Raw genomic sequence first — 23,791 nt, forward strand, 5'->3', positions numbered from 1 at the left:
AAGATAAATACATTTCTTCTCAATAAAATATACAAATTAATGATTTTCAATTCGAAGAATCTTTTTTCTTTGACAATAAATTTTAGACTTAGTATTTTATTTATTATGTACCCAAATATTTCGTTTCGAGGTATTTAGGCATTATTATTAAAATTTGTATTTATTTTTTCCAAACTTACGTTTTTTTTTGACTTTGAAAAAAAAATTAAAAACAAAGTAATTGCAAAATTTAAAAAAAAAATTAGGATTTTTCGAAGAATTGTGATGAATATATTCTTTAAGATCTTCACACTTTTTTGACAATATTATTTCTATTCGCATAATGCTTTTTGGTTTGAGTTTGAAGAAAATGTGTAACGAAATATTTGTCCATGGATTTCTATTAACAAATTATGGCGCCGATGTTTCTTTGTTGGCTGGCGAAAAAATGTACTTTGTAGAAAATACTATGGTTGCTACTTTTCCATTGTCATTTATTTTCCTCGCGATATAATAACCCAAGGGGCACTCATTGTGGGCAATAGATGATTCATCGATGAAAAGATATATCCAAAAGTTGGAAGCTGAAGCTCCTGAGAATTTTCAAAAACACAATAGCAATTGAAAAGGACGAATAATCGCAGTACATTTTCGGCTACCTGTCAAAGGAATGAATTTCAGAAAAGGCCTTGAGGTATTTTAGGATATAACTATTATAATATACTAATAAGATTGTGTATTCGTAATTGACGTGTGAGAGGACATCACACATTTCAACAGAAATTGAGAAAGAAAATAATTTTTTTTCCGAGATTTTAAAAAAAAATTACTTACTCTCTCTCGTAAAAGTAGAAAACTAAAATTTTATTGCTATTCATTAACTATGTGAATTTATTCAAACATAAAACTTTGATTACAATATATTGATTACAAGTATAAGAAATTTAGTACTTTAATTCGCATTGCTTATTAGTGAAGAAAATTAATTAATCCAGATAATTATTTTTTGCCTTGTCCACTGAAAACCACTGCTTGAAATATTTTATATATTCTAGACGTCTATATCTATCCCATCTGCAAATTCTTTGACATCGTCGTCAATATCGGACAAATCTAATACAGATGTGATTAAATTAATGTCAGATAAAAAATGACAAGATTTAAACAAATCTTTTCAATACTAACCAATAGAAACATTCTGATGTTTTTTATTTTCTTCATTGTTAAATAATTTTAAATCATTTTCGCCTCCTTCAGGTTTTATTACCCTTGGTTTGTTAGTTTTAAAAACTGTAAACATATACAAACTGTTAAAAATGATTTTTCAAAAATTAATAAAAAATTTTGTATTTAAATTTAGACTAAAATACTTTCTTTTTAATTCATCCATACTCCACATTGTTGCTTTGTCATTAGGATCTATAAGTGTCATATTAACACATTGTCCTTCTAAGCAAAGCTAAGAAATGAAGAAATATTATTATAAAAATATTTTTAATTTATTCAATTGTGTTCATAAATTATAGTTAAAGTTTTTTCGTTACTCCATGATATTTGCAAGCAATTCCATCTGGTCGATATATATCTTGAACAATATTTGTATCAGAATCCTCATAATCATAATCATCATCTTCATAATTACCAATGTCAGTAACAGAGGAGCAGACAACAGTACAGTCAAATTTATCAAGCTAAAACATGGTAAAACTATAACACATGTAAACAAATTCCACGAATTTTTACTTTTAATTTCCTTCTCATTCCAAGGAACTTTTTCACATGCGAAATTAATGGAGGATTCGAAAGAAAGTTAAAATTGATATAAAGAATTAAAAACTATGAATGTTTCAGTACTAACAGAAACGAAGAAAAGTGCAGCGTCAGTGCATTGTTCCAAAGGAGATTTTAAATTGATAGGTAATTCAGTCAAAGAAGTTGATGAATCAACAATGCTAACAGTAGTTGTATCAAGTTCCGTCTTAATGCACGAACCTTCAAAGCAATACTACAAGAAAAGACAGAATGTCAAGGAAAATTTATGGTAACAAAATTTTACAATTTGATATTATGCATCTTACTCCTTTAGATGTCTTATTTATAAAGCAAGAATATCCATTTGGAGCATAAACATCTTCATAAACAACGTTATAGTCATAATCATAATAAGAATCACATCTAAAACTGCATCCAACGTTGTACTGAAAAAAAGAAAAACCAAATTCAATTAAAGAAGCATTTGAAAATTTCACATTAGACATACTGAATTAAAAATAATGTTAAAATACAAACATCAGTTTCTGAAAAAGTTAATCCAAGAGCTTCACATTGTTCCTTGGGAGTTTTAAACTTTTTAGGTAATACATTTACGGAAGAAGTTGAAGCACTAGTACTGCTTGTTGTACTTTCAGTAATTGTAATGCCTGGGATTAAACTACTGGTACTAATTGTACTACTTGTACTAGTCGTACTACTTGTGCTGCTTGTACTAGTGGTACTACTTGTGCTGCTTGTACTAGTTGTACTACTTGTACTAGTTGTACTACTTGTGCTGCTTGTACTAGTTGTACTACTTGTGCTGCTTGTACTAGTTGTACTACTTGTGCTGCTTGTACTAGTTGTACTACTTGTGCTGCTTGTACTAGTTGTACTACTTGTGCTACTTGTAATAACTGTTATATTAACACATTGTCCATAGTGACAATACTGAATAACAGAAAACGACAAATTAAGTTTATATCAACAAATTTAGCTTATTGTAAAAATGTTTCTTACTCCACTGTTATTACAAGATAAGCCATTTTCTGCATTAAAATATATCACATAAGGTTTGTGGTAGCTTATCCGGCAAACAGTAACGCATCCGTTGTTATACTAAAAGAAGTAAAAAAAAAAATTCGCTAAGCATATTCAAAAATCAAAATTAAGGTTTAAGAATATCGAAACCTTTAAATACAAACATCATAAGCCCAAAAATATCCATTCTCTTGACAACGTTTAATGGATAATTTAGATTGTAAATTATTTAAAGCAGCAGTTGTACTCGTTGTAGTAATTGTACTACTTGTTAATTCTTTTAAAACACATTTTCCATTTTCACAAAACTAAAAAAGAAAAAGCCATTAAATAATATTTATATTAACAAATTTAGGGTATTGCAAAATTGCTTCATACTCCATTGTTAGAGCATGGAAGTCCCCAATCAGCATCAATATATTTAGCTCCACTGGTATTATATGCACATTGAGTAACGCATCCGTCTTCATACTATAGAAATAAAGAAAACAAATATATAAAGTATACGAGAATTTGACAAAAAAATCAATCATGTAAATTTTCCTCTATTATTGTTCTAATACTAACATCCAATCCCCATTCCATTCCATTCTGTTTACATCGTTTAATGGATGATGCGAATTGACCATACCGTTCATCGACGAAAGTACTGGGATCAATAATATCAGTAGAAAATGTCTTATTAATGCATTTACCATTTTGACAGTACTGAAAGAATTTAAAAATTGACAGTACTGATACATTGAGAAAAATATGTCAAGAAATATTGCACAAATATTTCTTACTCCACGATTATTGCAAGGATGTCCATCAGGAGCAAATATTTCCTTGATTTTCATTATCTTTTCGTGATCGTAACTCAAAAAATATTCAGAAACATTGTAAGTAACTATATTGCAGTCAAAGGTACATTCTTTAGCAGAATACTGAAATGTTTTGATAATATCATAATTTAGCTTATCATCATAAGTAGAAATCTTCAGTAAAGAGGAATTTATTATTCTTTTTTAATACCAACCTTATTAAAACTTGTTGCTCCAGCTTTTCTACAATGATCATCAGCCAATCGATAAGTATCGTCTACACATCGTCCTAGTTGACAAATCTATTGAATAAAATATATATTGTTTACTTTTGTTTATTTAGTAAAAATGTTTTAGAAAAAAGAATTCAATATACGAAATATTAGATCAAAATAACTATTAATAAATATTAATAACATTCAATAGAATTCCAAATTCAAATAACTCTTACTCCGTTTTTATTACAAGGGGTTCCATCATCTGCAGTATATTCTTTCATGTAAAAGAAGTTTTCCATTTTCAACACGCACTTCAGTTCACAAACATCAAAGAAAGCCTAAAATAAAATTCAAAATAAGTTGATAAGTTTAAAAATAAAATTGGAAATTTTATAATAAATTTCAACAAACTTTGATAGCAACTTCATTTCTGAAGCCAACACACTGTTCTTCAGCAGTTTTTTTACTTCGACGCTGTTGGTATTTAATTGGAAATAAATCTCTTAAATCTGCATTCTTGTCACTATTGTTAAATGGAACATTCACACATTCTCCCCTTAGACAGTACTGTAATTTACAATAACTTTATCAGTACTATGTACATAAATAATTTTCGAAGGTTGCAGTCAGACTTCTTACCATTAAGACAAGAAATTGATGATTATTTTTAAACTTACTTTTCCGAAGTCACAAGGGGTGCCTTCAAGTGCAGCATTATCTATAGATTTGGAATAAAATCCATCGAAGCAGATTATATCTAAACAAATATCTAGATTAATCTGAAATAAATAATAAATGTATTAATCAAGAAAATTTAAAACACAAGAGCAGGAGTAAACAATTCAGTACCGAAGATGCATTCAGGTATCCATGCTTTTGACATTGTTCGTCTAAAGTCATATATTGGCCAGGCAAAACTCTCAATATTTGATTATCAGTTCTTTTATCAGCTGGATTATTGAGAAGGCAACGAGCATAATTTTGACTGTTACAATATTAAATATATTTAATATACAATTAAAAATAACACTAGAATTTATCTTTTGAAATTGCAACAATTCAAGAATTGAAAATTATGTCGCAAAGTATTTTGCATAAACTGGAAACTCAAGAGTACTAACCTCAAATACCATTTTATCTTTTCTTTGGAACATGGAGAGAAGAAAAATTGATTTTGGTCGTATACGTTATAAGCCATAACAAAGCCTTTCATAAAAGAACATTCTTGTACTGATGCATTATCATGATGAGTACCAAATCTAAAAAAGCATCATAACATATTATGATTAAAAAATATTATGATAAAAAAGTAAGTACTATTCTACTAAAATCTGCAATTTATATAATGATAGTATTGTTAATTGAATTAGCTGAACTGATATTGTAGATCTAAACTTACAAATGACCTAATTCATGTGCAGCAATTCGAATTCCATCAAGGATTCCTGTATCTGAGATAATTAGCATTGATCTTACCATAGTTTGTATTTCATCATTTACACAAACCGATCCTATTGGTGAAATACCTAAATAATTTATAATTTGCGTTTAATACAGATATTTTGTGCACTATGTTATTTAAATGTATTTGTTACTAAACAAATCATTTTTTCTAAACAGTCATCAAATATTATTTTTTTAATATAAACAAAATAACTAATTATGATTTTAAATAAAATTAAAAAAATGTAACCTCTTGTTGGGATGTAAACATGTGGATTAAGTAAATAAACACCAACATCGTAATCAATTGTTACTTTAAATTGATTTTCACTATAAAGAAATCTTCCAAAATCCCACAAGACAGGTTCGTCGATATCTCTTCCGTCCAACGTTTTATTATTTATTGGATCCTTTATCGAAGTAAAAAATTCAGTCAGATGCCGGTATTGAAGCAAAAATTGACAACTACCAAAGCAAGAGCTCAAGTTGTCAATTTTTGCTATCACGTATAGTTACAACAAAGATTAATAAATAAATATATAATATAAAGTCTAATATAACACAAAAATGAAATCGTATTTTCATTTTTTTTTTTTTTGTTATGAAATTACAAGTACCTCACACAAAACAATTCCAGCAATGCTGAAACGAACAGACGGATCCTCCAGGTCTCTATAATAAAGATCTGCTCCATTGAAAATAGTTAGAACGTAAGCGACTGTTTTCGCAATATGTTTTTTATGGTATCTGAAAAATTAACCACTTTATGAGAACTACTAACAGGAAATTGTATACTATTAAGTAGTAAGTATTAAAAATCAAGTATTAAAAGTTGTATTACGAGCTGTATAACTTACTCAAACACTGTTTTATCCACGTAGACTAAAATTTCCGGATAGACAATTTCCGGAGTATTTATAAATTTTTTCTTTCTCTGCCGATAATCATTATTCGTGTCAACAGTCTGGTGATACTTATTGTGGTTCGATGAAGATGCATATCGTTTATAAAATAGGTGATAGTTCTTGTTACCATTGTTTGCTGATTCGTACTGTAATTTAGATGAAACATCTCGACGTTTGCGATCATGATTATTTAATGATCGTAATATTTTGTCAGATTCAATAACACCATTCTAAAATGGAAAATTTGTTTAATTGTATTGGCACTAAACTAACTCTTTTCGATATACAAGATGACAAAAAGTAAAGTCATTCTTTTAAATTAAATGATAATTAAAACCAGTTTACAAACAAATAACATTTAGTTCTTGACACCTTTTGTCAGAAATACAATTTCTTTGGTGTAAATAATTTTCCTAGCCCTTTAGTCAATAAATATTCAAAGAGGTACAATATTACTTACGAATTCTGAATCACCATTTTCATTTATAGTGTGTGCTATTGTGGATTTTGTTTTTAAATCATGGTAAAATGTAATATTCACTTCCTTCATAATCTACAAGGAATGAAAATTTTAAAAAAACATACGAACTTAGTGGAGAAATTTTCCTATTAATAATTAGTCGAGAATAAGAGAATAATAAGTCAGAAAGTAATTAAGAAATAATATAAGATAAAAATATATTAGGAAAATATTTAAGATCTTAAGGACTAAAGTCTCAATTTTTCATTAGATAAAACATTAACTACATTTTATGTACTTTATATACAATTATTTATTTATTTACATTTAATTATTTAATGAAAATTTAGACTTTATTCCTGAACATCTTACACCAAACAAATAGTAAATAATATGGGAATAAGTTGCATTTTGATTAAGTCAAAAAAATTAAAAACAATTCAAAAACTTCTTTACTTTTAACTTTAAAAAAAAATTTTTTGAAATTTTTAACATTAATTTCTTTACTTACATTCCTTTGCAGTGTATATCTGAATTTCCCTCTTACTTTTTTAGCTACCCAGACTTTTGTATCCTTACCAGCAAAAAATCCATCTGACGACTGTAAAATAAATTTCTTTTCAATGCCTGTACTTGTAAAATTAATTACAATTTCAGGTAGACTTCTTCCATGAATTGAATGTTCAACAGAAACCAGTTCACTATCAATTTCTAAAAAAATTAAAATTGGTCAAATTATTTCTTACATTTACAAAGATGGCACAACATTTCTTTGTCCTACAATAGCGTTTGAAGAACAATAACACAGGACCACAACATTTTTCTAAAAAAAGTATTGACCGGACTATGTTTATTATATGTTTTTTGTGTCACTGAATTCGAATCCGAACTCAGTTTTCCGCCATCACGTCAAGTTTCTTCACAAATTAATAAAATTCGAAAAAAACTGACTGTAAACAAGATTTAAATAAAAATAAGCAGAAGATTCTATTAAAGAACAACTTTAAAACACTGAAAAAATATTATATAATGTTAAACAATCAAAGAAACTCGTAAATATTCAAAATTTAAGATGGCCAATTCAATATGGTGTTGATTTTTTTTAAATTCATCCAATTCGCCTGAAACTTGTTACTCGGGGGTTTTTGGGGTTGCTAAATACGAATTTCACCTCAGTTTTCAAAAATTAAAAATGGCAGATACAATATGGCTGACCAATTTTTAAAAAAATTATTGGTTTTACCAGAAACGTTATATTTGGGGGTTTTCGGGGTCGCTGAATACGAATTTCACCTTAGTTTTCAAAAATTCAAAATCTGAGAAATTTTTAAATAATTCGTTAGCCATATTGGATCCGCCATTTTGTATTTTTTTAAACTAAGGTGAAATTTGTATTCAGCGACCCCAAAAACCCCCAAGTAACAAGTTTTGAATAAATCTTATAATTTTTTTAAAAATACGTCAGCCATATTGGATCCGCCATTTTGAATTTTTAAAAACCCCAAGAATCCCCGAGTAACAAGTTTCAAGTAAATCTGATACATTTTTAAAAAATTCGACAGCCATATTAGATCCGCCATTTTGAAGAAACTTGACGTGATGGCGCAAAACTGAGTTTGGATTCGAATTAAGCGACCCAAAAAACATATAAAAAACATGGTCCGGTCAATATTTTCTTTAAAAAAAATTTTGTGGTCCTGTGTAATTAAATAATATTAAATATTATTATTATTATTATTATTATTATTATTATTATTATTATTATTATTATTATTATTATTATTATTATTATTATTATTATTATTATTATTATTATTATTATTATTATTATTATTATTATTATTATTATTATTATTATTATTATTAAGATCAAAGTGCGTCTCTTATTATTATTATTATTATTATTATTATTATTATTATTATTATTATTATTATTATTATTATTATTATTATTATTATTATTATTATTATTATTATTATTATTATTATTATTATTATTATTATTATTATTATTATTATTATTATTATTATTATTATTATTATTATTATTATTATTATTAAATAATACCTCCATAATTGTCTGAATTAGAAAAATATTGTTGAGCCTGGTTGGTAAATTTTTTGGTATTATTATTTGAAGCAAGAATAAATAGAATATTTTGGTACATTATTATGATTCTAAAAAGTTAAAATTTACCTCTATTAATGTGAGTAGTGCAATAAATGCAAAAAGATGAATACAGGGGTAAATCATCTTTTATTCTTCAGTATTTTTTGCGAACTTTAATGCCAAGTTTTAGAGAAGACAATATGCCACGTCAGAATGATTTTTTTTTTCAAGTGTCTTTGTATATTTGTCGAAAGAATAAACAGTGCATTGAAGATATTGAGGAATTTAATGAGCTTCTAGCCAATGGAATAGTTACATGTGCATCGAGTTATTTGGTAGAAATAACATTAAAGTCTTTTAACATTAAAGTCTCTTTGTTGTAATACTTGCAGTAAATTTATCTGTATGTACAAATAAATTTCAAAAAAATAAATTTCATTTTTTTCTAGAAAACAAAATTTTTTTTTCCTTTGAACTAAATGTGGTCTTCGTTTAAATGTACTATACAAGTTACAACAATAATTAAATTTTTGCAATCGGTTTCTTCATTTTAATAAATGAGACATATTTTTAATTTGATATTTTATTGTAGTACTGATATTAAAACAATTATTACTAATTATACCTTTTGAAGTTAAATTTTGTAAATAAAAGCCAACAAATAATAATAGAACATTTATATTTTTACTGAAGTATTGAATTTATTTAATCACTTTCTTCGATTACAAACAAATACATATTATTTATTTAATTTATTTTATATTACATATTATATAATATTATATATAATGTATATTATAAATAATATATTACATACACATAGTATCGAAAAGGTACTTAACAATTCTTTAAAAACTTATTTTTCTAATTATAAAGAGGAGAAATGTTGGAAACAATTATTCTTTTCGTACTTTAATTCGCTTTTGCTTATTAGCGAAGAAAATTAATTAATCCAGATAATTATTTTTTGGCTTGTCCATTGGAAACCACTGCTTGAAGATTTAATATATTCTAGATGTCTACATCTAGGTCATCTGCAAATTCTTTGATATCGTCGTCAATATCGGACAAATCTAATATAGATGAGATTAAATTAATGTCAGATAAAAAATGATGAGATTTAAACAAGTCTTTTCGATACTAACCAATAGGAGCATTATCTTCTTCATTTTCTCCATTGTTAAACGAGTTTACATCAGCAGCTACTTTTGGAAATTCCTTCTTTCTTGGTAATTTATTAAATACAACTGCAAATACATATACAAACTATTAAAAATGATTTTTTAAAATTAATACAAAATTTTGAGAGAAAAGAAGTAATTATACCAAATGCATCTTCATTTTCGTCGTTTGATATTTCATTAGGATTTGTGATTATCATATTAACACATTGTCCTTCCAAGCAATGCTGTAAAATAAGGATTAATTGAAACAAAATTATTACGATTATCGAAATTTCTAGAAACGTAAGTGGATAAAGATCTGTCTTTCTTAATGGGAATAAATTTTAAAAAATTCTTCTCACTCCATTATACATGCAAGGAGATCCATCTGATTGATATAACTCTTGAATCATAACATCGTCATCATCCTCATCATCATAGTCAAGGTTATTCTCATTACTACAGACAATTGTGCAATTAAATTTTTCAAGCTAGAACAAAATCAATAAAATGAAGAAGCATTTAAAAAAAACATGAAATTTAGTTTAAAAATTAAATCCTTTTCAGTTTTTGCACTAACATGAGAAAATAATTTGAATCCAACATCATTACATTTCTGAATAAGAGAATTTACATCGTCGGATAATTTATTCGAAGATGTTGTTGAAACAATAATGCTAACAGTAGTTGTATTAAATTCCTCCACCAGACATATGCCTTCTATACAATACTGAAAAAAGGAAATATTAGGTAAAAGTTATGATAAAAAATTTTACATACTGGTAAAATATTTCTTACTCCCTCAGTTTTGTTATCAACAAGGCAAGGATATCCCTCTGGAGCATCTAAATCTTTATTGTCATCGCTATTTTTATCATCACATCTAGTAATGCACCCATCGTTATACTTGAAAAAAGGAAAACAAAATTGAATTAAAGAAGCATTTGAAGATATCAAACTAATAGAGAATTTAAAATATTCTTCAAATACAAACAGTTTCTATGAAAGGCAACCCAATTTCTTCACATTGTTCACTGGGAGTTTTAATCTTTTTTGGAACATTAATGTCAATTGTACTTGTTTCAAAAAAGCTACTTGTAGTACTTTCAGTGCTTGTAGAGATTTCAATACTCTTAGTACTTTCTGTAATTCTAATACTTTGGGTACTTGTAGAACTTTCTGTACTTTTGATACTTTGGGTACTTGCAGCACTTTCAGTACTTGAAATATCAACACACTGTCCATCTTGACAATGCTGAAAAGGAATAAAAGTCAAATAGGTCACAATACTGAAAAAAGGAAATATTAGGTAAAAGTTATGATGACAAATTTTACATCATAGTAAAATATTTCTTACTCCCTCAGTTTTGTTATCAATAAGGCAAGGATATCCCTCTGGAGCAATTAAATCTTTATTGTCATCGCTATTTTTATCATCACATCTAGTAATGCACCCATCGTTATACTTGAAAAAAGGAAAACAAAATTGAATTAAAGAAGCATTTGAAGATATCAAACTAATAGAGAATTTAAAATATTCTTCAAATACAAACAGTTTCTATGAAAGGCAACCCAATTTCTTCACATTGTTCACTGGGAGTTTTAATCTTTTTTGGAACATTAATGTCAATTGTACTTGTTTCAAAAAAGCTACTTGTAGTACTTTCAGTGCTTGTAGAGATTTCAATACTCCTAGTACTTTCTGTAATTCTAATACTTTGGGTACTTGTAGAACTTTCTGTACTTTTGATACTTTGGGTACTTGCAGCACTTTCAGTACTTGAAATATCAACACACTGGCCATCTTGACAATGCTGAAAAGGAATAAAAGTCAAATAAAGTGTATATTTAAAAATTTAACAGATTTTGAAAATATTTCTTACTGCATTATTATCGCAGCTTATTCCATCGGGTGCTGAGATTTCACTTTTGAATATATTTTTATCGAAGTTGTTATTATTCAAGGCATCACTAACATTGTATGACCATTTTTCACAAATAATTTTACATTTTTTTTCACGAATCTGTAATAATAATAATAATACTAATAATAATAAAACATAACGGTTATTTTATTGGGTAAATTTTGAAACTTTAAATTTAATACCACATCTCAGTGCTAATTACTTAAACAAATAGCAATTTATCACTATTTCTCGAGTACTAACATTATTAACTCGATAAAGTGCTGATTGTCCAGAACGTTTACAATGATCTTCAGCTAATTTATAAAAATCGTCCACACATTGTCCGTTTTTACATACCTGCACAAAAAGTAATTAAATTTTTACAAAAAGTTTTATAAACTGACTTGTACTTTGTAATTAAATGCTTCGTACTCGATAATTAATTATAAAAATGAAGCAAAAAGTAGCTTTAAGACTGAAAAAAGTAACAAAAAAGTAGCTGCCTGAAAATATAATTTAACGACTCAAAGTTTTCTTAATTTACAAATTAAATTACATATTCCAAAAAAAGGAATAAATTTAAAAAAAAAATGTTTAAATACCTCTTTACTTTTATACAGAAATTAAAATATTTTAAATGATTTCAATGCGTAAAGTCTTTTTGAAATTTAACTATTCAAACTTTGACAACTGATTTAATTTAATAAATTTTTGGTTGACATTTTCAAATAAAATTATTCAATACTATAATTATTTTATTTCAAAATAAAAGTTTAAATATTATTATAATTTTAGAAGACTTGCGATTTTTCAAAAATTTCAATTAAAAAAATATTTTGAAATTTAATTATTTCTAAGAATTGAAAATAAATTTAGAACTAAGAAAAAATTAAAAATATTAAATATTATATTATAATATTATTTTATGATTATTAAAATTGTTTCTAAAAATTTATACTATAACGCTTCTAATATTCAATTCTAAAACTTTAACTGAAATTCAATTATATATAATAATCGTCGTGATTCCAGATTTCCGGATCTCTGTCCACACTTGAAGTTAGTTATAGTTATTCTTTTGTTTTTTATACGTTTTGATAGAAAATAGAAATATACATATACATATGGGCAATTCTACGTGAGATTTCAGTCGACCTCTTAAAATCGGCCAAAAATATTTTTTTTCTATTCTGTATTGAAAAAAAACAGATACGTATTTTTTTATTATTTTTTTGGAGGCCAAATTTTTGAGTTATGAATTTTCAAAATTTTCGCTTTTTAAATGTAGCTATATTTTTAATGTCAGATAACTCAAAAAATATTGCTTCTTTTCATTTTTTGACAAGAGAAAAAAAATTTTGTTTTTCTTTCTACTTTTGAATAATCATAACAAAAAAATTTTTTTTTCATTTTTTATTAAAAAAATAAAAAAAATTTTTAAACAAATTAATTTTTTTTAACTTTGGGTATGATAAATTTTTAATTTTCTTTTTCTAAAACATACCTGGAAATGATAAGAAGGTTTTGCAAAAAGTTTCAGAGTGGGCCTGACAAGTTTGATGGGTCCAAAAAAAAAATTAAGCTGTCCGTGCAGGTCGCACGCACGTGGCACAATGGGATTTTTTTACAATTTATTATTAAAAATTGTCTAGAGCCTACAAATTTTATCGGATTTTGATTATTATTGAATTTTTAGGCTCTAAACAATTTTTAATAATAAATTGTAAAAAAGTCCCATTGTGCCACGTGCGTGCGACCTGCACAGAGAGCTTAATTATTTTTTTGGACCCATCAAATTTGTCAGGCCCACTCTGAAACTTTTTGCAAAACCTTGTTATCATTTCCAGGTATGTTTTAGAAAAAGAAAATTAAAAATTTATCATACCCAAAGTTAAAAAAAATTAATTTGTTTATAAAATTTTTTTATTTTTTTAATAAAAAATGGAAAAAATTTTTTTTTGTTATGATTATTCAAAAGTAGAGAGAAAAACAAAACTTTTTTTCTCTTGTCAAAAAATGAAAAGAAGCAATATTTTTTGAGTTATCTGACATTAAAAATATATCTTCATTTAAAAAACGAAAATTTTGAAAATTCCTAACTCAAAAATTTGGCCTCCAAAAAAATAATAAAAAAATACGTATCTGTTTTTTTTCAATACAGAATAGAAAAAAAATATTTTTGGCCGATTTTAAGAGGTCAACTGAAATCTCACGTGGAATTGCCCATATACATACATTATAATAATCGTAAGTTTCCTTTCCGTTAGCAAATTATCTGCATTCATTTGTTTGTTTTGAAAATTTAATTTTGTGGGTTAAGTATTGGCATTTTTTATATATTTTTTAATGTCAAACTTTTTAATGTGGAAAATACTTTACTTATTAAATTCTCTCGACTCTTTGGTAAAAAATGTGAAATTATCGAAAATTATCAAAAATTCAAAAATCCGAATTTCTTAAAATTCAACATTTTTTCCTCTCTTTTATAGAATTTAGCTTCATTATTTTTGTGCTTTTGGAAAATACTTTACTTATTTAATAGTCTCGAATCTTTGGTAAAAAATCTAAAATTTTCAAAAATTCAAAAAAATTCAAAAATCCGATTTTCTTAAAATTCAACATTTTTTCCTCTCTTTTATGGGAATTAGCTTCATTATTTTTGTGCTTTTAGAAAATACTTTACTTATTAAATTGTCTCGACACTTTAGTAAAAAATCTAAAATTATCAAAAATTCGAAAAAATTCAAAAATCCGATTTTCTTAAAATTCAACATTTTTTCTTCTCTTTTATGGGATTTAGCTTCATTATTTTTGTGCTTTTGGAAAATACTTTACTTATTTAATAGTCTCGACTCTTTGGTAAAAAATGTGAAATTATCGAAAATTATCAAAAATTAAAAATCCGAATTTCTTAAAATTCAACACTTTTTCCTCTCTTTTATAGAATTTAGCTTTATTATTTTTGTGCTTTTGGAAAATACTTTACTTATTAAATTGTCTCGACTCTTTGGTAAAAAATGTGAAATTATCGAAAATTATCAAAAATTCAAAAATCCGAATTTCTTAAAATTCAACATTTTTTCCTCTCTTTTATAGAATTTAGCTTCATTATTTTTGTGCTTTTGGAAAATACTTTACTTATTTAATAGTCTCGAATCTTTGGTAAAAAATCTAAAATTTTCAAAAATTCGAAAAAATTCAAAAATCCGATTTTCTTAAAATTCAACATTTTTTCCTCTCTTTTATGGGAATTAGCTTCATTATTTTTGTGCTTTTAGAAAATACTTTACTTATTAAATTGTCTCGACACTTTAGTAAAAAATCTAAAATTATCAAAAATTCGAAAAAATTCAAAAATCCGATTTTCTTAAAATTCAACATTTTTTCTTCTCTTTTATGGGATTTAGCTTCATTATTTTTGTGCTTTTGGAAAATACTTTACTTATTTAATATTCTCCACTCTTTGGTAAAAAATCTAAAATTATCGAAAATTATCAAAAATTCAAAAATCCGAATTTCTTAAAATTCAACATTTTTTCCTCTCTTTTATAGAATTTAGCTTCATTATTTTTGTGCTTTTGGAAAATACTTTACTTATTTAATAGTCTCGTCTCTTTGGTAAAAAATCTAAAATTATCAAAAATTCGAAAAAATTCAAAAATTTGATTTTCTTAAAATTCAACATTTTTTCCTCTCTTTTATGGGAATTAGCTTCATTATTTTTGTGCTTTTAGAAAATACTTTACTTATTAAATTGTCTCGACACTTTAGTAAAAAATCTAAAATTATCAAAAATTCGAAAAAATTCAAAAATCCGATTTTCTTAAAATTCAACATTTTTTCTTCTCTTTTATGGGATTTAGCTTCATTATTTTTGTGCTTTTGGAAAATACTTTACTTATTTAATTGTCTCGTCTCTTTGGTAAAAAATCTAAAATTATCAAAAATTCGAAAAAATTCAAAAATTTGATTTTCTTAAAATTTAACATTTTTTTTTCTCTTTTATGGGATTTAGCTTCATTATTTTTCAGTGCTTCAATTAATACTTTCGTTATTCTAGAGAAACTTATCGCTATTTCAAGTAAAACTTTTTTCAGTGTGTAATAATTATTATTTCTTTAAAAAATTTAATTTAAAATGGCCTTATAAAATAAGCAATGCAAAAGATGACCCAGATACTAATTGTAATTGTTATAGCCATAGTTTAAGTCTAGTAATGTAAATTCTATTTAAATTGAGACCATTGAGTGAAATTATTTGAATTTTAGTTAGTTAAATCTCTTTGTTAGGTTATAATAATTATTTCTTTAAAATTTTTTAAATTGTTTAAAATAAGCAGCCCCATACAACATTCCCGCGCGCTTGCGCGCGGATAGTTTGGCTAGTTTTAAATAAATTCTAATTGGAAAGTTCTACGAGAATTCAATTATTTAAATACAACAATAAATAATAATTTATTGAGTAAAGGAATATTTCTTTAAAACTGAATTCTTATAAAGAACTTTATTAAAAATTGTTTAAATAATTGAATTCTTTTGAAGAATTTTAATAAAATTTTCAAGAATATTTGCATTAATCGAAGAATTCATTTAAAATTGTTGTAAAAATAATTGAAAATAAATTAAATTAATTAAATATTATTTGACTCGAAAAGAATGACCTTTTTTCCCATGTAAATTAATTAAATACTTGAATTTCTGTGAAAATTATATTATTTATAGAGACAATAGATAAAAATAATTAGAAAAATAAAATTTCTAAAAATACAAATTCAATCGTTTTGAAGAAAATTTAAGTTGATACGAGGAATTTACTTAAAATTATACTGGAAATAATTGAATTCTTCTAAAGAGTTTATCAAAATTTTAAAAAATAAGTGAATTTTATCAATAAATTTTGTTAAACTTTTTAAAAATGATTAAATTCCATCAAGAAATTTTAATGCAATTGCATTGAAAATAATTGAATTTTCCCGAAGAAAATTAATTGAATTGAATTGAATTGAATAATTAAATTCTTGCGGTGAATTTTATTTAAAAAAATTTTTTTTTCAAATAATTAATTTCATTTTTCGAGGAATTTGATTAAAATTGTGTAAAAAAATAATTGAAATCATAAATTCTGCAATGAGTTTTATAAGTTATGAAAAGAATTAAATTTTGGCAACGAATTTTATTCAAATTTGTAAAAATAATTGAATTCTTGCGAGAAGAATTTTATAAAAATTGTATTTTAAGTAATTGAATTTCTGTGAAATATTTATTATTTAAGGAAATAATTGAATGTTTCTTAAAAATTAAAATATTTTTTTTCATCTAATAAATGAATTTTTTTGGGAAATTTTTTTATTAAAATAATAGATATTAAAAGTAATTGGATTTGAATCTCTTTCTTTATAAAACATTTAAATTTGTCTTACTCCGTTAATGTTGCAGACAGTTCCATCATCCGCTGGTCCATGGCGAATTGTTTTTTCGTTTGCATTTACATCCGTGCAGTGAAGATAACAATCTTTGATAAAAGACTAGAATAAATTATAAAATTAAAATTTTTTTAAAAAATTAGTTGTCCATATATAAATATTGTAAATATAATGAATTTTAACTAACTCCAAATGTATTATATCCTAATTTTGTGCATTGTTCTTCAGCAGATTTATTGGTTTTCAGTTCTTGATATAATATTGGGAATAATAATTTTATATCTGGATTTTTATCAAATGGAAGTTTCACACACTCTCCCCTTAGGCAAACCTATATTATTTAAATCGAATATTTCATCAGTACTTATATAATATAGTAGCTTTGTATATTTAATATATTTATACATAGAATTTGTTATCTAGTATTTCCAGAAATTTGTATTTTCAAAAAAAAGTAAACTCATATTTAGAGGAAATATCCTCTCATTTTATACTGTCAAAACAAAACTTACTCTAAAAGAAAAAAGTAAGTAAGTTAGTAAAAATAAAAAATAGGAAAAAAAAAGGAAAAAAAGGATTCAATTTAGAAGAATCTGCTAAAATAAAGATTAGTTTTTTTTAGGTTAAAAAAGTTCCTTTTTCTTTATGAATATAAAAAGAAAAATTTATTAATATTTCTAATTATCCAACCTTTTCAGTGTCACAAGGAGTTCCATCAAGTGCTCCCTCAATTGTGTTGTAGGCTGTGGTATTAGTGATGCAAATTATTTCCAAGCAAACACTTTGATCCACCTCAAATAAGCAGTAAATAAAATAAAATAGTAAATATTTTATGTTTATGTTCAAATAAATAAATAAAGTAGTAAATAAATAGTATGAAAAAAAGTAAGTAAAATAAAATTGTAAATAATATTTCTCAATAAGAATTAGAAAAAAAGTAAATATTATCTTACATTGGGAGTTGCATAAGTGTATCCTCTTTTTTGACATTGTTCATCTAATGTTATATATTGCCCAGGCAAAATTCTCAAAATTTGATTATCATTTCTGTTAACACCTGGATCATTTTGAAGGCAAATAGCCTCCGGCCTACTGTTATAAAAATTTATTTAATAAATAAAAATATATTTAATGCCTATATGTAACTATGTTTAAATTAATTTAGCTTTTAAAATCATTTTATACTACATTAGAATTGAAAAAACCAAAAAGTACAGCGCCAACTATTTTTTTGTTGTTGCAAAAATAGGCAAATCGAAAAATAAAAACCTCAAAGTATATCGCATCATTTCTTTGGAACACTTGGAATAGTAAAATTGATTCTGGTCATGCCTTTTATAGCTCATAATAAATCCTTTCTTAAATGAACATGATTCTTTATCTTCTTCACTTAGTGTTGTATTATCAAAATTATCATGTTCACTTCCAAATCTAATGAATGAAAATAATATATTTTTACATTCTCATCACATGAGAAAGTATTTTATTTTATTATGATTGACAGATTTCGTGAATAATTAAATTTTTCCCAACGATATTTCAATTGATAATTATATAAATTAATAATCTCTAAATACTGTACTGACAGATGACTTAATTCGTGTGCACTGGTATGAACTCCAGACAATATTGTATTATCGACGACAACCACTGTTGACATTATCATTTTGGTTTCTTCGTTTCTTTGACAAACACATCGTACATTTGCTCTACCTTGAATGTTTATAATATCGAAAATAATAATAAAAAATCTGTGATATTAAATTATAATGAGAAGTTTTACCTTCAGTTACATCAGTAGAAGTAACAATTGGATTTCTTTTGCCCAATAGAATAGCAACATCATAATCATTTTTAAATTTAAATTGTTCTTCCTTAAACAAGAATTTTCCAAATTCGTCTAGTTGGATACGAGAAGCGTCAAAGGTGTGCATCGGTACAATTCTATGTATTCCCTAGTGAATATGAATAAAATAATCACTTAATTAATAGGATTAGTTGAAAGAGTATTTGATAAATTAAAAAAAATTAATTATTCTGCTTCTAATTATTTATAATGTAATTGATTTTTTGTTAGTGAAATAAGATTTATTCTTTTAAAAAATTAATATACCTGGCACACAACAATTCCAGCAATGTTTAAACGAAATATGGGATTTGACAGTTCTCTAAAATAAAGATCTGCTCCATTAAAAAGGGTTAGAACGTAAGCGACTGTTTTGACAATGTCTTTGTTGTGGTGTCTGAAAATATAAGTGTTCAATGGATAACTTATAATTGAAAATTAGGTATAAAAAATTAAATTATGGCATACCTAAACAATGCAACATCTACAAAGACTAAAATTTCTGGATAGACTATTTTTGGATTTTGTAAAACTTTATCCACTTTCTGCCGATTGGTATTTTTTGTGTGATAGTTATTATTGTTTGATACTTCTCGCTTATGAAGCAGATGATAATTTTTGCTACCATTATTTGCTGATTTGTACAGTAATTCAGATGAAAGATCCCGACGTTTGCGATCGTGATTATTTAATGATCGTATTATTTTGTTGGAATTAATAACACCATTCTAAAATTGAAAATTCGTTTAATTCCATTGGCACTAAACTAACTCTTTTCGATTTACGAGATGACAAAAAGTAAAATCATTCCTTTAAATTAAATGATAATTAAAACCAGTTTACAAACAAAGGACATGCACTTCTTGACACCCTATGTCAGAAATCGACAATTTTTCTAGTGTAAATAATTTTCCTAGCTCTTTAGGGGCTAAATATTCAAAGAGATACCATATTACTTACAAATTCTGAAGTACCATCTTCATTTACAGTGTGTGCTATTGCGGATTTTGATTTAACATCTTGGTAAAATGTAATATTCACTTCCTTCATAATCTACAAGGAATGTAAATTTTAAAAAAACATACGAACTTAATGGAGAAATTTCCCTAGTAATAATTAGTAGAGTATAAAAGAGTAATAAGTCAGAAAGTAAAAAAGTAATTAAGTAATAATATAAGTAAAAAAATATATTAGGAAAATATTTAAGATGTTAAGGACTAAAGTCTCAATTTTTCATTAAGTCATACACTAAATTAATTTGTATGTACTTAAATAGAATTATTTATTTATTTACATTTCATTATTCAATAAAAATTGAGACTTTAGTCCTGAACATCTTACACCAAACAAATAGTAATTATAATCCAATTATTAAAAATAAACCTTATTATAATAAGGGAATAAATTGAATTTTTATTAAGTCACAAAAATGAAGAAAAATTCAAAAACTTCTTTACTTTTATTTAACTATAAAATAGTTATTTTCGTATCAAGGGCGCAAAATAGGTGATTTCGCCATCGTCGCAATCACCTATTTTGCGCCCTTGATGCTAACATAATTTTTTGTCCTAACTGCATGGAAAGTATGTCATTGAGGGCACGAACGATTAAACGCTCATATTAGTTAAAAATTAAACTCTATATAAATGTTAACTCTTTGAAGTCTATAATGATACAAGTTTTAATATAGAAATAAGAAAACAATGTTCTGGAAATATAGTAATTGACAATTTTTATTACCGAAATGTGAACAAAACCAAATGTGTCATAATTTTTATTAGATAAAATCGAAAAAAAATTGCACATTATTCTAGACAAAATAAAACAAGTTGAAGGTAGGGGAAGCGGGCGAAAAATATTTTGCGCCCGCTTCCCCTATCCCTGGGTGGTAATGAGTCACTTTGCGCCCGCTCTAAGTGCCCGAAATGACATACTTTCCGTGCAGGTAGGACAAAAAAAAATTGTTTAAAAAATTCTTTACAAAAATTTCTTTACTCACCTCCCTTTGCAGTGTATAAATAAATTTGTTTCCTACTTTTTTAGCTATCCAGACTTTTGTATCTTTACCGGCAAAAAATCCATCTGATGACTGTAAAATAAATTCACTCTCAGTGCCTCTATTTGTTATCTTTATTGAAATTTCAGGAATACTTCTTTTGTGTATTTTATGCTCAACAGAAACCACTTCCGCATCAGTTTCTAAAAAATTGAAATATTTAAAATAATTATCAATTAAATACAGCACAAAAGTATCAAATAAAATTTAAAAAAGTAGAGAAACACGGAAGCACTAAATCACAATTAAATATTTTTAATTTAATTCCCCTAAAATTTAATTAACATTTAATAATTAAATTCAATTAAATTCATTCATACCTGTATCGATTTCATCATCAGGAAAATATTGTTGAGCCTTAAAAATAAATTTTGTTTTGTATTATTTTTCGAAACAAGAATATGTTTGCAAATTGTAATGTTTTTGTAGAATTTAAAATTTCATTTAAATTATGATTTTTAGTTAGAAGCAACTTTACCTTTACTGTGGATGTGAACAACACAATTAATGCCAAAAGGAAGATAAAGATGTTATTCATCCTTTTTTTCAGTATTTTGATGCAAAGTTTGTTTGCAAAGTTGCCACGTTGAAATATTTTTTTATTTCAATAATTTTTGTTAGTACTTATTTTTCGAAAAGCGCAAAAAGTATATTAAGAAAATATCTTAGAATTTAATGAGTTCCTATAGCCATTAAAAAAACCAACAGGTGCATCAAGTACACGTGTAAGAAATAAAATGTTTAGAAAATATTTTTTTTTTTACTTCCAACAATGATAACAGTTTTATGTGCATTAAAATTTTATTTCCGTTTTATTGTTGTTGAAATAATTTTTTTCCAAAAAGAGTAAAACTTTTCACAATCTTTTCACGATAAAATGGATAACATTTTTGGTTTAAATAGATTTTTTTCTCTCATTTAAAGTATTTAAAAAGTTGTTTTCTATTTAAAAACTGAAAGTCTTTCTAAATTTTCATTTTATTTAAGTATTATTTTATCATTATTAAAATTAGAAAGAATTGAGCCGCAGTAATTGAAAATAGTTTATTTATTTATTTATTTAAGTAGGAATTTTAACTTTTAATTATTTTTCATTTAAAGTTTAGTAAAAAAAAAATTAATACAAAACTAAAATAAAAAATAAATCTTATTATCTTTTATGAAAGAATTATCAATCTAAAATGATTAAAAATAGTTTTTATATAGAAGCAAATTTTCGGCATAGAAAAAATTTTTCCAAATAAGGAAAACTATTCTCACAAATTGTAATCAAATTTTTCCCCAGGAATTAATTTAGTTTAAAAACAATTTTTATAAAATGATTCTTAAGAATTCACTTAATTTTTTAAAATTTTGCAAAAATTCAATTATTTTCAAAATAAATAAATTTTTTTGTCGGGAATTCAATTATTTAAAAACTTTTTAAAAAAATTCAATTATTTTTATAAATAATAAAATTTTCGCTGTAACTCAATTATTTTAAATACAATTTTAATTTAATTTGCAGGGAAAATTAAAATATTTTTAAATTCTTCGTGAAAATTCAATTATTCATAAATAGTAAATTTTTCCCCAGGAATTCAATTATTTAAATACAATTTTTAAAAAATTCTTCTTAAAAATTTACTTATTTTTTAAAATTTTGCAAAAATCCAATTATTTGCAGAAATAATAAATTTTTTTGACAGGGATTCAATTATTTAAAAAACGTTTAGTAAAATTTAATTATTTTCATAAATAATAAAATTTTTGATGTAAATCACTTATTTTAAATATACAATTTTAATTGAATTACAGGGGAAATTAAATTACTTTTAATTTCTTCGTCAGAATTCAATTATATTAATAAATAGTACATTTTTTCCAGGAATTCAATTATTTTAAATACAATTTTCATAAAGTTCTTCTTAAAAATTCAGTTATTTTTTAAAATTTTGCGAAAATTCAATTATTTGCAGAAATAATTAATTGTTCAATTCAATTATTTACATAAATAATTTTTCGAAAGAATTCAATTATTAAAGATAAATAAGAAAATTATTTTCTAAAATTCAATTATTTTGAGGCATTTTAATAAAATTCTTTGCAAAATTCAATTATTTTCATAAATAACAATATATTCATCACAAGAATTCAATTATTTTTTAAAGTACTACATTTTTTCTTAGAAATTCAATTATTTTCAAAAAATCTAATATAATCGTTTGCAAGAATTCAGTAATTTTCATTAATATTAAAATGCTTTTTAGAAATTTTATTATTTTCAAAAATTTTAATAGAATTCTTTGTAAAATTTAATTATTGTTGAAAACTTTTCGCAATTCAATGATTTTCAATATATCTGCTACTTTCATAATAAATTGCCAAACAGAATTCAATTATTTAAACAATTTTTTATGAAAATCTTCGTAAGAATTCAATGCTTTTCATGAATAATAGAAATTTCTTAGGAATTCAATTATTTAAATTAGAATTTGCATAAAATTAGACGAAAGATAAAATCAATTATTTAATTTTTATAAAATTTTTTGCTAGAATTAAAATATTTTTATAAATATTAAAATTCTTTTATGAATAATTCAAAAGCGTTGCAGTTTAAATTTAGTGAATTAGCGATTTTTTCGCTAATTCAGATTAAAAAAGATATTTAAAAAAAATTTTTTTTTTTGCTAATTTACTGAAGATC

The 23,791-nt window shown here is 24.9% G+C and overlaps 2 protein-coding genes across 5 annotated transcripts; both read right to left on the reverse strand.

The window, feature by feature from the left end:
- Positions 1 to 836: 836 nt before the first annotated feature.
- Positions 837 to 8,960, reverse strand: LOC122504289. 4 transcript variants are annotated; one of them, XM_043615329.1, is made up of 26 exons: positions 8,799 to 8,960; positions 8,670 to 8,706; positions 7,113 to 7,312; positions 6,602 to 6,694; positions 6,094 to 6,371; positions 5,854 to 5,983; positions 5,487 to 5,646; positions 5,193 to 5,319; positions 4,915 to 5,052; positions 4,643 to 4,778; positions 4,471 to 4,572; positions 4,205 to 4,360; positions 4,027 to 4,131; positions 3,791 to 3,877; positions 3,558 to 3,698; positions 3,340 to 3,480; positions 3,151 to 3,243; positions 2,937 to 3,080; positions 2,752 to 2,850; positions 2,269 to 2,682; positions 2,058 to 2,177; positions 1,838 to 1,984; positions 1,524 to 1,670; positions 1,354 to 1,438; positions 1,165 to 1,269; positions 837 to 1,092 (listed from the first exon to the last, which is right to left on the reverse strand). In XM_043615329.1, exons 1-26 carry the CDS (start codon positions 8,853 to 8,855, stop codon positions 1,031 to 1,033), a joined length of 3,504 nt encoding a protein of 1,167 aa, XP_043471264.1. In that variant the 5' UTR covers positions 8,856 to 8,960; the 3' UTR covers positions 837 to 1,030. The 4 variants fall into 4 exon arrangements, with proteins under 4 accessions (XP_043471264.1, XP_043471266.1, XP_043471265.1 ...); XM_043615331.1 differs by having other exon boundaries at positions 7,113 to 7,202; positions 8,799 to 8,886; XM_043615330.1 differs by lacking the exon at positions 8,670 to 8,706 and having other exon boundaries at positions 7,113 to 7,202; positions 8,799 to 8,956.
- Positions 8,961 to 9,435: 475 nt separating this feature from the next.
- LOC122504291 lies at positions 9,436 to 21,817 on the reverse strand. The gene is made up of 24 exons (XM_043615334.1): positions 21,584 to 21,817; positions 21,426 to 21,462; positions 21,049 to 21,248; positions 20,010 to 20,102; positions 19,518 to 19,777; positions 19,317 to 19,446; positions 18,987 to 19,158; positions 18,790 to 18,916; positions 18,473 to 18,634; positions 18,157 to 18,295; positions 17,894 to 17,995; positions 17,391 to 17,534; positions 17,201 to 17,305; positions 12,043 to 12,138; positions 11,758 to 11,898; positions 11,428 to 11,688; positions 11,232 to 11,339; positions 10,869 to 11,129; positions 10,673 to 10,780; positions 10,455 to 10,604; positions 10,237 to 10,365; positions 10,038 to 10,119; positions 9,857 to 9,958; positions 9,436 to 9,784 (listed from the first exon to the last, which is right to left on the reverse strand). Exons 1-24 carry the CDS (start codon positions 21,641 to 21,643, stop codon positions 9,723 to 9,725), a joined length of 3,231 nt encoding a protein of 1,076 aa, XP_043471269.1. The 5' UTR covers positions 21,644 to 21,817; the 3' UTR covers positions 9,436 to 9,722.
- Positions 21,818 to 23,791: the final 1,974 nt, after the last annotated feature.

This window comes from Leptopilina heterotoma, unplaced genomic scaffold (genome assembly GCF_015476425.1).
Source record: "Leptopilina heterotoma isolate Lh14 unplaced genomic scaffold, ASM1547642v1 Lhet_287, whole genome shotgun sequence".
Lineage (NCBI taxonomy): Eukaryota > Metazoa > Arthropoda > Insecta > Hymenoptera > Figitidae > Leptopilina > Leptopilina heterotoma.